The sequence below is a fragment of the Athene cunicularia genome (assembly GCF_003259725.1).
Source record: "Athene cunicularia isolate RWA chromosome 20 unlocalized genomic scaffold, athCun1 chr20_part1, whole genome shotgun sequence".
Taxonomy (NCBI): domain Eukaryota; kingdom Metazoa; phylum Chordata; class Aves; order Strigiformes; family Strigidae; genus Athene; species Athene cunicularia.
In genome coordinates this window covers 9,454,203-9,467,649 of record NW_020799125.1, presented here as the reverse complement: position 1 = coordinate 9,467,649, position 13,447 = coordinate 9,454,203, and the positions used below count along the sequence as shown (strand labels likewise).

Here is a 13,447-nt window from a genome sequence, read left to right as displayed (position 1 = left end):
TTACCCGTGTTATCTGTGTTACCCGTGTTATCTGTGCTATCTGTGCTGTGTTACCCATGTTATCTGTATTACCCGTGCTATCTGTGTTACCCGTGTTATCTGTGTTACCCGTGTTATCTGTGCTATCTGTGCTGTGTTACCCTGGCTATCTGTGTTACCCGTGCTATCTGTGTTACCCGTGTTATCTGTGCTATCTGTGTTACCCGTGTTATCTGTGTTACCCATGTTATCTGTGCTATCTGTGCTGTGTTACCCGTGTTATCTGTATTACCCGTGCTATCTGTGTTACCCGTGTTATCTGTGCTATCTGTGCTGTGTTACCCATGCTATCTGTGCTGTGTTATCTCTATTTCCAGCCAGTCACCAGAGCGGATGGTCTGGCCTGTTGCATCCAGTGCTCTTTTAAGAGAGCAGAAAGGAACAAATTAACCAGGTTCAGTGTTTCTGCTGATTCCTCTGGCACATTCATCAGCTGCTGCCGGTGCAGGGGGGTGCGGGGCCCACCAGCCCTGTGCCAGCATGGGGGGCAGCGAGCGGAGCCTGTGGGCAGCCCAGGTCAGCTCCAAGGTACAGGGAGATGAGCTGTGGTAGGAGGCAGAGCCCTCAAAGTGAAGACCCTGTTTCTCACTGCTGGTTTTCTGAGCTTTTATGTAACCCTTATGTTTCACTTTTAAAAATAGAAAGATATTTCTCTGAGTTGTATGTTGCAGAAGATAGCATCTCCTTCAAGAAATAAACTCTCCTTTTGACTGGAAATAAAACAAACAACAAAAACAAACCAACAAGCAGGCTCACATCCCTCTTCATCCATCTCACTTCTCTCTCTGGAGAGGACAAGATGTTTAGGACTTTATTTAGGGCAAAGGAGGTTTGAATTGGACATAAGAAAAACTTTTTAACCATGAAGACAGTGAAACACCAGAACAGATTGCTTGTGGCAGCCCTGTCACTGAAGGAGTTTAAAAATAAGATAGGCAGATGTCTGGATGTCTGCTGAAAGTGCTCAGGGTACAGCTGATGTTCTCCGGGAGCAAGGGTTGACTTGGTGCCCTCCTGGAGCCCTTCCAGCCCTGTCCTCTGCATTTCCATGGCCAGCACGAGGGACACAATACCCTTTCCCACTGTAATAGTGAACTCTTTTTCACCCTGGACACTTGCCACTTCCCTCCACCTTGCCAAGCCTCCGTGCCAGCACCATTAGTGAAAGTTGTTATTGAAGAAAAAATACAGGCTCCAGCATCCATCACGAGCAGCACATGCTGTCGGCGGATTGCTGTTTGACATCGTAGCACTTGCAGGCTCCTACATCACACGGTTAAGCCTCCACTGGAGGAATGTGTCTGGTTTATGTTCTCCGTGGTGTTGTTTCAGCCCTTCTAATGGGGCCTGGGATGCTGTCAAATCTCTGGGTCCAGAGCGATGTGGGGGCCACCTGCTAGAGAAGATACTCTTCACCTGCGGCCATCCAGCTGCTGGTTATTTTTTCCACTGGTCAGCAGTGGTATCCCACCTTGAAGACAGGACACAGTGCTGCTAACTGAGCTCCCATTGGTTCTATTACAGAGGAAGATCTTACTGTCATCACATCACTGGGTGCCTGTCACACATCTTTTAGAAGGGGTTCTGGGGCCTCCAGTGCTTTGCAGGTCAAATTCTGGCGTTCCCAGGTAATATTTGGAGAATTAAGCTGATGCTGAGCGTGTTATCCAGAGCCAGCTGTGCTGGGCAGACATTGGGACACCATACCAGTGCAGGTTCAAGCATGCAAAACCCTGGGAGATGCTTTCCAGCCACAGGTGAAGATAGGCACAAGCTACTTGCACAGTTTCCGTTAGCAGCAGCATCAGAGATGGACTGCCTAAATCCTCCATAGTTGGTTTCCAAACAGCCAGCTATGCTTGGGCAGAGATGGTAGAGCATGGCCTTCTCAAAGCTCTGTCTACATCGGGCAGGGTCTGGATAGGATCTCACCCTCCCTGTGGCTGGGAGGGGGCCATTTGGGGCAGGGGGGTCATCTCTGCCCCTGCAGTATGAACAGCTCTCAGCGCTTCCTCAGGGTGGTTTCTGTTAGCCCTGTCCTCTTTGGGTCTTGGGGTGGGTTGACCTTGGTTGGCTCCAAGGTCTTCTGCTGACCCCAGAAGAATCCTCACCTGGCAGTGTCTTGTGGCACAGGTCTTACCTCGGCATGGACTTGTCTTGCTACGTTGGGAGTTACAGAGATTCCGACAAATCCTTTTTCTGGAAACAGGGATGCCATCAGTAGAGCAAAGTTGGAAGAGTCTCTCATTCAGCAATGGGCACAATGAAATGACCGCTGATCACTCCCATGGGGGATTGGGACATCACTGGTTTCTCATTTTGTAGCTTGCTTTGTCCTCATGCAGGTCACAGGCTCCTGTGGAATAAATGCTTCTCCAAAGTAATGAGGGTAGCAGGATCCACCTCTTAATAAGAAACACCCCAGTAGCAAATCCAGCGGTGATGAAACCAGGACTGTGCAGCAGTAATGCACACAGCCCTGTGCCCTGAATGAGGTCGTAAGCTTCGTAATTAAGGCAGTGCTGAAATCAGCCTGCTCTGTGGTCTTACTGCTCACTCATTTCTTTTTCCTGCATGCAGTGAGCACGGGGCATGAGCGAGACTGAACTGTGTCACATCACTGTTGTGCAGGGCAGTCCCTCCTGCAGAGGATGAAAGTTTGATGCTTTCCCACTGGGAAGCTCCCTCAGTTCAACCTTTGTCTTTCCTCCGACTTCACTGTGCTTGAGAAAGGTCAGGCTGGAGCCGCAGGATCAGGCCAGGCAAGATAATGTACTTTATCATTGATTTCCAGTGAGAAGTTGCGTTATGAGATTAAATGTCTCATTTTTATTGCATGGGGAGGCAGAGAGAAAGCAAGAGCTCTGAAAATAAAATAGAAGTCGAAGTGATGTGTTTCTGTTGTAAGGTGCTTGTGACCGGGAACGAACGAATCTTGTTTGCTCAGTCCTTTGGAGGTGAACTTTGAGAAGCTGCTGCCTTCCAGAGTTGGTAAACAAAGTCAAACCTCATCTGTATTTAAAATAATTAATGTGTGTAATTGGGCCACATTTACTAATTCCAGGCTGGTGGGGAATTTATTAAAATGCTTTTCTAGTTTTAATGGATTGAAATAAGCAAAGCTGCTTAACAGTCTCAGACAAAAGATGCTAAATAGGGACCAGCAGTGTGAGTCTGAGTCAGTCCCAGAGCCCCAACGTATGTGGGGAGAGGTGGGAGCATCCCCTCAGCTTTGCTTAAGCCTCTTCGGGCATCGACGCTGCCTCGCTCTGTGCAGACACCCCCCAAGCAAAGGGGACAACGTTAGTGGGACATGCAGTCTCGGCTGCTGTTGCAGCTCTGGCTGTGCTGCCCACTGACCCGCGGGAGGAGCCAGGGCTGAGGACAGGCACTGGTAGGCATCAGCACCCTCCCCGGGTTTTGGCCGTGAGGTGCTCCAACTGTACAGGGGCTTGGGGACCGTCCTGGCGTGCTCTGCTTCTTTTGGTTATTTTTAAAGACCAAGTAGATGTTTTATTTTGCATTAGTAAAAGCATCAGCTATTCTGGCTTTAGTGTGATTTAATACCAAGATTATGGTGTTACAATGCCACAGGATATTTTTAAAGCAATGGATTAGTTAATTTCTAGAAAGGTTTGGATACCGAGATATGAAAAACAGCCAGCTGCAGCTGCCAGATGAGAGTGGGACTCTGAGGACCGCTTGGCTGTCCCAGGCCAGGCAGCACCACGAGCCGGGCACAGGGAGCCATCCCTCCTCTCCGTGCAACAGGCCACGGCCATGGCCTCTCCTGCAGACACTGAGTCCCTGACCGGATACAGGCATGGTCATAGCAGCATTTTCTTCTGCCCCAGGACTCCATAAATCTTCCTATAAAATATCCTCCTTCTAGCCAGAGCTAACTTGTGTCTGTCCTACAGGGTTACTGGAGGCTCAGGAACATCACGGCTTTCTCTTGGCTCTGGATTTCCCCATTGCCTCCCTCCCTGACTCTTTAGCTTGGACGGCTGCAGGTGCTTTGCTCTGCATTGTAATCTGGAAGCTCATCAAGGGAATTAATGAAGAACTGGATATAAACTGGTTGCAAATGCAGATTGCCTCCATGTGGTCGCTGTGGCTTGCAGGATCCAACCCCACGGCAGGTGATCACAGCTCTACGTATGAATGTCTTCAACCACCTTGCCTAGTACTGGCCATGATAAACCTCAGCCATGCCTCCTCCTGATACCCCCAGACCATTCGTGAGCCTTCCCCAGTCACCCTTCCTACCCAAAATGGGTCCTGTGGGGAGCTGCAAAGTCTCATTCTACCCACCCTGCTCCCCCCGGCAGCCTGATCTGCCCGTGGTTGTACACGAAGCAGACCTGGGCTGGAAATGCTGACAGTGCTCTTGACAGTTTATGGTCACAAACTCTATTTTCAGCCTAATAAGTTTTTTATACGCTTGGAAAGCTGTCAGTTGAACATCAGCCAGGCACAAAGTACCTGCCATAAAGTTCCTGGACTGCAACCAAACGGGAAAGGTGCTGCTCTGCTTTAGCAAGTTCTTGATCTCAGCCATTTTAGTTGGTTCATTTATTTGGTTTGAGGATCTTATCTTTAATAATAATAAGATAAAATAATAATGCCACTGCTTAATAATTTGTGGAAATATTTGCTGAGAGCCTGTTAAATCAGAGCTGGAACCAGTTTGGGCTGGGGCTAAGGAGTGGGAGGCTCCATGGTGCTGTGGCTGGTGCCGGGAGTGGGCTGGTCCCTGCGAGGAGCCACTGGACCCCAGTGATGAGGGACAGAGGCTTTGGGAATGTGTCTGGAGAAGGGTCCTGCAGATTCACCATAGAAACACAGTCGCGTCAAACCCTTGGACAAATGGAGAGCGGGCCTGATCCTGAGCATGCCTCTACTCCCACCACGGCAGCGTCACCATGCTATAAATTCCTTTTCTGCATCACAGCTCATGGGGTTGCCAGGAAGGTCAAGGGCGGGAGGTTAAAGGGTCTGGGAATGAATTACAAATATGCAAAGCAATTTCAGAGGGTGCCACGGTGACAGCTTCACTCCTGTCCTGCAGGGCAGCCCCTGCCACGGCGGCACTGCACCGTGGGGACGAGAAAGGTCCTGAACTGCTGTAGGGTTCCTGTGGGACATCCCATGGTGAGCGATGGGCTCTGGCACGCTGTGCAGCACGTCATAACTTGCGTGGCACCCGCTGAGTGCCACAGCCCCTGCCGGGAGCCCTGCGGGTGACTTCAGTGCCAAAGGTGTCTGCCCGCATGGTCACTCCATTCCCCACGTCCTCAGGTCCCCCGTCACCCTCCTTCCCATGGGGCAGCCGCGGGGCGGCGGGGGCAGGAGGCAGTGTGTGTGTGTGCCTGTCTGGGCTAGCTTGAGGGAGGAAAGGTGCGGGGGTCCCATCCCACCGGCCAGCTGAGCCGTGCTCCTGGTGAGACTTGGCCGTGCCAACAGCCGGGACAGTGACCTCGTGGCGTGGCAGCTCCAGCAGCCCTGCCTGCTGCCCCAGGGCTTCTCTTCCCAGGCAGACAGTTTACAGCAAATGGCTTGTTTCGATGCTAAAAATAACCTGGTAGGAAACAAATTGGCCCCAGCACTTTAACGGGGGAAAAGGGCATTTATTAGTCAAACTCAAGACGTCCTTTCCTGTTCTGCCTCTGAAGCTCAGGAAACTGGCACCGAGATGCTGAGTGAGCTTCCCAGCCAGGCACCAACTTATTTCAATGCAGTGTTTGATTTCACCAAGATGCATTTTTCTTTCCCTGCTGGCAATGCTCCACAGGCTGGTTCCAGCCACCAGACTCCACTGGCCAGGAGTGGCTCCAGCTTTGGGGCCACAAGCGATTTCCCAGCCGAGGGAGCTGTGAAATGCCCTGTGAAAATGCTCCCAGCTGTGCCATGCCTGAGAGCACGGCAGATTCCCGGTGGGGTATGATTATAACAAAATGAAAATATTTGTTTTCTCTTGTGGTGAAAGCACCATGTTGAGGACATATTTCTTCCTCCACCTCAAAATTGCAGATTTTACTAAGTCTTGTTTATATGCAGAGATTTTCCAGCTGCTTCTCTCCAGGCTTTTCTCTGGAAGGATTAATTGGGGAGATGAGACACATCCTCTCTGAATTGCAAATGCAAAGATGTTCCTGTGTGTGCCCGGCCCAGCTGTTTGTCCTCTGCTCCATCCCTGGCCCCCTCTTTCCAGCCATGCTCGGGGGCTGTGTGATGTCCCTGGGGCAAAGCAAATGGCAGCACAGGAGTCACAGCTGTTCCGGGCATCAGGACGCCAGATCTGCCATGAATCAGTTCTAGGGAATCAAATTAACATTAGGCTTTTCTGGAGGCAGGCAAACCACCTGAGCTAAATGGGAAAATAAACCAGAGGCTTCTCTGGGTTCTGAAATATTTAGTTAACTTTTAGATCCTTTGTTTGAGTGTCTTGGGGTGGGAGCTGAGGTGCTGAGGTGATGCTTATCTGGGTATCCCCCCGAGGCACCTCACATGGCCAGGCGACAGACCCAGGACATGGCCATTTTGGGGCTTCTGGCTTGGGAACCGCATGTGACAGGTCCCCTTTCTGTAGGATGATTGAGGGCTGCGCGCTGGCCCCCAGCCTGGGATCTGCAGGTGCTGGTGCCACTGCACGTCCATCACTCATCCCCGTGCTGCGCCTCTGGGAAAGGATGCTGCCCCGTACTGCCAGGCTGAGCTCTGAACCACCCTCTGCTCCTCACCCATGCAGCACTGGAAGGGAAAATAAACCCTCCTCTTGCCTTCTGTGCTGCTGGGTTTGCTCCCATTGGAGCTAACCAGAGCTACTGGCAGTAAATCTGGGGATGAGGAGTTATGAAATGGAGACCTGGCAAGGAGGGGGAAAAGGCACAGACACATCACCAGCCATGGCCACAAAATCCAGGCATGGAGAGATAGCTCCTGCTCATCCTTATGGACAGTTGGGTTAAAACAGACTTCTCCCTAATATTCCAGCTCACAGGGCCCCTCTCCTTAACTCAGCACCTTGTGCTGCTGGTCTCTGTTCTGCAGCTGGCCCTGGAGCAAACCTGCCAGAGCTCTTCCCTAACTTCCAGCTCAGTGCAGTGGGGTGGTGGCTGTGGTGATGGGACTGTTGGTTCTGCTTTGCACACAGAAAGATGCTTTCTCCCAGCAGCCCTGGGGAGGCTGCAGCATCTCCTGCTGGGTACTGCAGACCCACTGGGGTCTTGGACAGCCCCAGGCACCCAGATGAGCTGCATCCCAAGGGTTCTCTGCATACCCAGGTCTTCTGGGCTCTCAACACAAGCACTGCATTGCCATCCCAGCATTGCACACTCTTTTAGAAGATTTTTGCCTCCACAACCAAATAACACTTCATTCAGTGAGAGTGCCTGGCTCTTGGTATCACCACCAACAAGCTTACCCCTGAGCTCTCCTCTGTGCCAGCAGCTTCCCATTGCCGTGGGACTTTCTCACCCTGTATGGCCTGGACCAGAGGCACAGTGGTGTTGCAGGGTGATCTGGGCTGACTGGGAGCTGTGGTGCACATTTCTTCCCCACCTCTGCTGGGCAGCACATCCGCATCAGAGCAAAAGCAGACAGGATGGAGTCAATCTGTCTCCTGTCTTGGAGGTACTCTGCACAGCATGGAAGCAGCCTCTCCAAGGAGGAGCTGTGGTGCTACTGAGAAGCCTGGGGAGATTTCTGATGCTCCTTAGGGTAAATGTTTTGGCCATGAGCACAAACAAGCAGAAGAATTTCACACGGGCTGGGCTGTGCCCTGGCACAAAGAGCTCTTCAGGGAGCCCGATCCAACCTGAGCATCTCCCGGTCAGGGCAGAGTGGATGTGTTGGGCAAAATTCAAACTGTAGTCTCCTTGCAGGTTGCTGAGAAGGCAGCGCAGGTCATGGTGCACAGAGCAGCTCCCAGGGGTTTCTCACTGCCCTGCCCGCTGTGCTGACCCCTGCCTCGAGCAATGAGCAGAACTGATGGCAAGGTATGTGGAGGGCTGGCTGCTGGGGGATATTTAGAGGGATGGTCTGAAACATGGCACATCTCTAGTAAGCCTGGGCTCCCCAAGTCCTCCAGGACAAATCCCTGCCTGCAGGGTGCAGCCGCAGTCGCTCTGTAACGCACATACAAAAGCGTGTTACAGCTGCAGGCTGCGCAGTGTCGCTGCCGCCGAGCTGCAAGTGCATTCCTTAGCTCTGGCTCTCCCCAGGTCCCACGCTACATGGCATCACCTATTTATAACTGCATGCACTGCAGAAATAATATTAGACTGATGGCCTCACACAGTCACGCTAACTGTTATTCTATTTTTGTGATTTGCTCTTCTTCACAAGCTGTTGGTCTCCCAGATGCCAAACCACTATGCATAGCATAGACAAAGACTCAGACTTTTTTCTTAAAATCTTCACCAGTGGCACCGAGTCTCAGGTATATTTACCATTTTTTCTCCAAATCACCTGGAGTAATTGTATCTACTATTCCTTCCCCAGTCTGATCGATACCCTTGGTAAATAAGATAACCTGTCAGGTCTGTTGTCCCTGTAGCCAAAGGTACTTTAGCAATGAAATTGTTTTGCTGAAGAAATAAATGCCTCTCGCTGAATCTGAGGATGCTGTGACCTTTCATTAGTGACCTGAGTGACTCATCCCTTTTTGTGTGCACACTGCAGCCTCCCACCATGCCATAAAAGATGCACTACAAAGTCCTGCTGCCTGGTGCCCAGTGTAACAGGAGGCGAAACCTGCAGGAGCCTCCTGCTCACGCTGCTTCTCCTCCGGCTTCACACGTGCCACCTCGGCCTGGGCCTGGGGGCTCCCACCTTATGGAGATGCCCTGTGTGCACGGCGGATCCCTGTGCACCATCTCAGTCCCACAGTGATGTCTCCAGCACCCCCAGGCCTTGTCCGAGCAGCAGATCCCACTGCCTCAGGCTGTGGAAATCTCTGACATAAAAGTGTAAGCCCATGTTTTCAGCACAGGGCAGCCAACCCACCCTTTTTCAGCAAACAGGGCTTTAATGGGCATACCAACCCCCCTGAAGTGAGGCGGGCAGCTCGGGCAGTGCCTGATTTCAGCCAGAGGCCATGTATCACACACCATGAACTCTCTGTTCACCGCTGGGGGCAAATCCTCCTGCTCCAGCGGGCTTACACCTTGTAGCTCTGCAGCCAAGAGCTGTTAAACAAGGCCTGGCCATCATTTTGCTGAACTGAAGGAGTCTTTTGCAAGTCCTGCAGCACTCACTGTTCACTCCTGCCCCCCACGGGAGCCTCTCACCCCCTCGCTTTGCTGGGTGCCTCATGGAAACACAAAGATCCTGGAAACGTGACTGTTTTTAGAAACCTGTACAAAGTGAAATAAAGAATGAAACAGATTGGATTCTATGCATTTAGCTGCTGCAGATAGCGATATTTTCTTCTTGTAGAGTGTTTTGCATGCCAAGAAAAACAGTTTTGCATTTTAGGAAAAGAAAGTGTTTTACATCTGTGCCTCTGCACGTGTGCCTGTTAATTCTGCCTGAATGGTTTTCCTAGGCTGTCAGCTCAAAAGTTCTCTTTCACTTAACAAATCTTGACTGTGTGTGCAACAAATCCTCAGCCAAGAGGAGTTTATTCAATGAAGCAAGAAACACTGGCAAATTTACAATTTTGATCTCAATCCTATTAATGTCAGCAGGAAAGTTCCCACCATGTTTGGTTTGTTGGTTGGGTGTAATCTGGGTAAGGGAGTTAAAAATCCTCGTTTGGGTTGGATTTGTAGACAAGTTAATGGCTCTGCTTTGCTGTGCCAGTCTGTGGGAAAAGCACAGTACAGGTGGGATTCCTCTCACCTGATTTTAGGCATCTTCAAGTCCAGCAACAGCTAGCCAAGGGAGGGAAAGTGGAACATTCAGAACATCTTAAACCAGGAGCCCAAAAGAGTTGAAATTAATTTATTTCTTCCTGCAGAGACACCTCACCCGGTGGTGTTAGATGAGGAACCTGACAGTGCTGGGAGGTCTCTGCAGCGGAGGGAAAGGACCTCACACAAAGCCAGCCCTCGAGCGGGTGGGTGCCGACCCAGGCACTGCCGCAGCCGCTCAGGTCCTCTCCCTGTGCTGCTGCCAGCCAGGAGCTGAGGCTGACGCCTGGTTCAGGGTGCAACAGCACAGCAGCTCTGGTGGGCACTGACCCCCTCCTGCCAGCAGCAAATGGTTGTGCATGGCCCTGCCCACGGCTGGCAGAGCTTCTGGGAGAAGGGGAAGAAGGAATATGGCAGCTCCCCACCTTCCCTGACCCCTCACCCACTCGCAAACGTGCCCTATGTCCTCTCCTCCCCGTGCCACAAGTGGGGACTGGCACAGAGGAAGAGCTGCCGGTGCTGGTTGCTCCAGGGACAATCCCACCCCTCTGGTCCCAGGGGATAAAGAGCACTGGGGAGGTTTTGAGGGGTCAGCAGTGCCCACACATTTTGAGCAGGTCCCCAGCAGTGACCATGCACCTGCAGTGTCCGCAGAGAGCAGCGGCTACTCTGTGGAAGGAAAGGAGCCTCTCTTGGCAGCAAGGACTGGAGGGAGGAGGCTGCTTTGCTGCAAAAGCCAACCAAGGAGGCTCATGTGCCAGTAATAGGCCCTTAATTACACATACGTCTAATGAAGGGAAGGAGCTCATCCCTTTAATGCATAAGGGGAAAGCACTATTGTTTGAGAATCAAGGGGGCTGCAAAGCAAGAGATACAAAAAAAATCCCAACAAAACAACCCCAGTATCTCAGGGGCATCAGCCCAACACACGGATCCTTAATGGCTTTTGCTGATTTGACAGATGCAGAACACAGAAAAATGAACAGATTTATGGCTGCAACTGTCCCCGGGGCTCAGAAATGCTTCTCAGGATACAGATCTTTAAATCATCATTATCTATGACATGAGGGGGCACTGGAGAAGACAGAGTTGGGCACAGCGATGCAGGGGGTGAGCAGGGTTTGCTGGCACTTCCTACACAGCACTCCTTCCCCGGGGGGGCAGTGATGCTTTATTTCAAACCATCTCCCATGGGCTCTGGGGAGCCAAAGATGGTTCTGTGGAGAGCTGTAGCACCTCGGATGGGATCCATGTATGAACACAGCTGGGCAGCTTTTGGAGGTATGGGTATTTTTCTCAGGAAAGGAGAAGAGTTCAGAACGCTGGAGAAGCCCAGATCTGGGGAGTGTGTGCAAGCAGCAGAGGCCAGACCTGCTTGTAAACGTCTCAAAAATCTTTTATACTACAGAGACAGAAAGTCTTACTTGGGAACTTAAGCTTTGTCTTTGGGTTTCCTCTGGATGAGGTGGGAACTGAAAGTTTCAGGGCTTTTCTGGACCCCTGCCAGGTGCTGAGCAGACTCTGGGGACCCAGCGGAGCGCACGCCTGGCCCCGCGATGCCCTGGCCCAGCTGCCTGCAGTCTCGCCACGCAGGCAGGCAGCGCTCCCGGCAGCTCCCTGTCTGCAGAGCCCTGGGAATCTTGTCACCACTCCCTGCAGCAGGCGGGCCCCAGCTCCAGCCCGCAGGCCAGCTGGCTCCTGCGTTCCTATAAAGCTTTAACAGAAGCCAGACGACTAGCAAGTGAAAGCATTAGGTGTTTATTTGTACTTTAGATACATTAACCCCGTCTGAAATCCAGCCGCGGCTCCCACCCCGCAGCAGCAAAGGTGGGTCCATGCAAGGAGCAGCCGAATGTGATAAACATCAGGCTTTGGTCCAAAGTGCGCAGCGTCCGTGGGTCAGCACTTTCCCAGACCAGACTGATTTTAAATCACGATCCACTTCCTTCAGCGGAGCTGCTCCTCTGTTACACATCACAGTGCTCCTTTCACATGAACCAAAACGTTCAAGCTGTTCATGGTGGAGATCACGAAAAGCAAAAACCAAAATGCCACTCTGGAGTCTCTGCTGCCCTTGAGGCAGAGATCCCCACGGTCCCCACCCCGGTGACAGCAGGTGGACTGCCCTCACCACTGAATCTTGCCTTTACAAGCCTTCAAAACAGCATTGCTTCTCTTTTTTTTTTGCATGTCTTATTTTTAATAGACATGTCTAATGCCTTCACAAGGCTGGATGCAAGAGTAAGATGCAGCCACCCACCTGAAGATTTCAAAACTCTCCTGGGATTTACCTGCTGAAAGCAGAGGTCCAGGCTACTGCAGTCATTTGCCTTGAAAAAAAAAAAAAAACAAAAAAAAACCCAACAAAAACCAAAAACAACCCAACCAGCCTCCAGAAACTTTAAAATGCCAATTTGTTGTTGTCTGCTATATGCTCTTCCAAAAGAGAGTGAGTAATGCTGAAATTCTTTCTTCTTCTGTGAAGGAGGTGGGCAGTAGAGGATAACACAGAGCCTGAAGCAGCTCAGTCACCCAGGAACAACTAACCCAGGAACTGGTACAGCTTAGTCATATATTCATTAAAATATCAGGTTTTAAATATTTCCATTTCCAAAGAATGATGATGAGGAATGGGATGATGAACCCAGTCACGGTGATGGCTGCAGTGTATGGCAAGTAAGCCGCCAGGTTCTCATGCCCTGTCGTGTCGTGGCACCGTGTCCCCATATCATCCATCTTGCTGAAGGCAAAATCGGGAGCTACCTGTGCAATGACCCATACCCAGACCATCACGCTGAGCCACACCGAAGAGGTTGTCCCCTGGTACCTGCCCCATGCCTTCAGCGGGTGCACGATGCCCAGGTAGCGGAGGACGCTGATGCAGGTGAGGAAGCCGATGCTGGCATAGAGGTTGAGGTGGAAGAGGCCCCGGGTGATCCGGCACCAGCTGTGTCCGAAGAGCCAGACTCTGCCCCGCAGGTAGTAGCTGACAAGGAAGGGCAGCGTGCTGACGTACAGCAGGTCGGCCAGGCTCAGGTTGCCTACCAGCAAGCCAAGGGGATGGCGGGCGCCCCGCCGGGGCCCGGTGCAGAGGTGCCACAGCCCCAGCCCGTTCCCCACCAGCCCCAGGGGGATCACCGACAGGTAGACAGCGGGCAAGAAGCGCTGGGCGAAGGCGTCGTCCACGGGGCACAGTGCCCTGCTGCCATTGCCGAACCATGGGCCAAGAATCTCCATGGCCATGGGGTGCTGTGGCAGCCCTGCCCACGGTGGGGTGGCTGCTCCCGGGGCGGTGCTGGTCGTGGCCGTGCTCGGAGGTGCCACTGCCGGGCACAGCGGTGGCTGTCGCCGGTGGCAGGGGCGGGGCGGCAGCGGCAGCACCGTGCCCAGAGCTGGCCCTGGCAGCCGCCACGTGCCCCGGCACAGGCTGGGGCTGCCCTCACCTCCCTGCTCCGGCCGGGCCCCAGCCGGGGGGTTTGGGGTGTGAGGGTCTCCCCCAGAGCGTGGGGAAGATGTGGCGAGGGCCGCCTCAGCGGAGAGCCTTGGTGTCC

General features: G+C 52.4%; 2 protein-coding genes across 2 annotated transcripts in view; both read right to left on the bottom strand.

Annotated features, from left to right (window-relative positions):
* Positions 1 to 225, bottom strand: part of KCNK15 (potassium two pore domain channel subfamily K member 15) — a 14,699-nt gene extending 14,474 nt beyond the window's left edge. Inside the window, exon 1 of the mRNA XM_026862333.1 lies at positions 109 to 225. Within this exon, the coding sequence (XP_026718134.1) occupies positions 109 to 225 (117 nt within the window). The remainder of the gene's footprint in view (positions 1 to 108) is intronic.
* Positions 226 to 12,464: 12,239 nt separating this feature from the next.
* Positions 12,465 to 13,232, bottom strand: LOC113487645 (P2Y purinoceptor 1-like). Its single transcript, XM_026862332.1, has one exon. The coding sequence runs from the start codon at positions 13,137 to 13,139 to the stop codon at positions 12,465 to 12,467; it is 675 nt and encodes a 224-aa protein (XP_026718133.1). The 5' UTR covers positions 13,140 to 13,232.
* Between the last annotated feature and the right edge of the window lie 215 nt (positions 13,233 to 13,447).

What these genes read in the sequence shown, in the direction of transcription:
- LOC113487645 (XM_026862332.1), bottom strand. Translation starts at nt 13,139, where the DNA reads ATGGCCATGGAGATTCTTGGCCCATGGTTCGGCAATGGCAGCAGGGCA.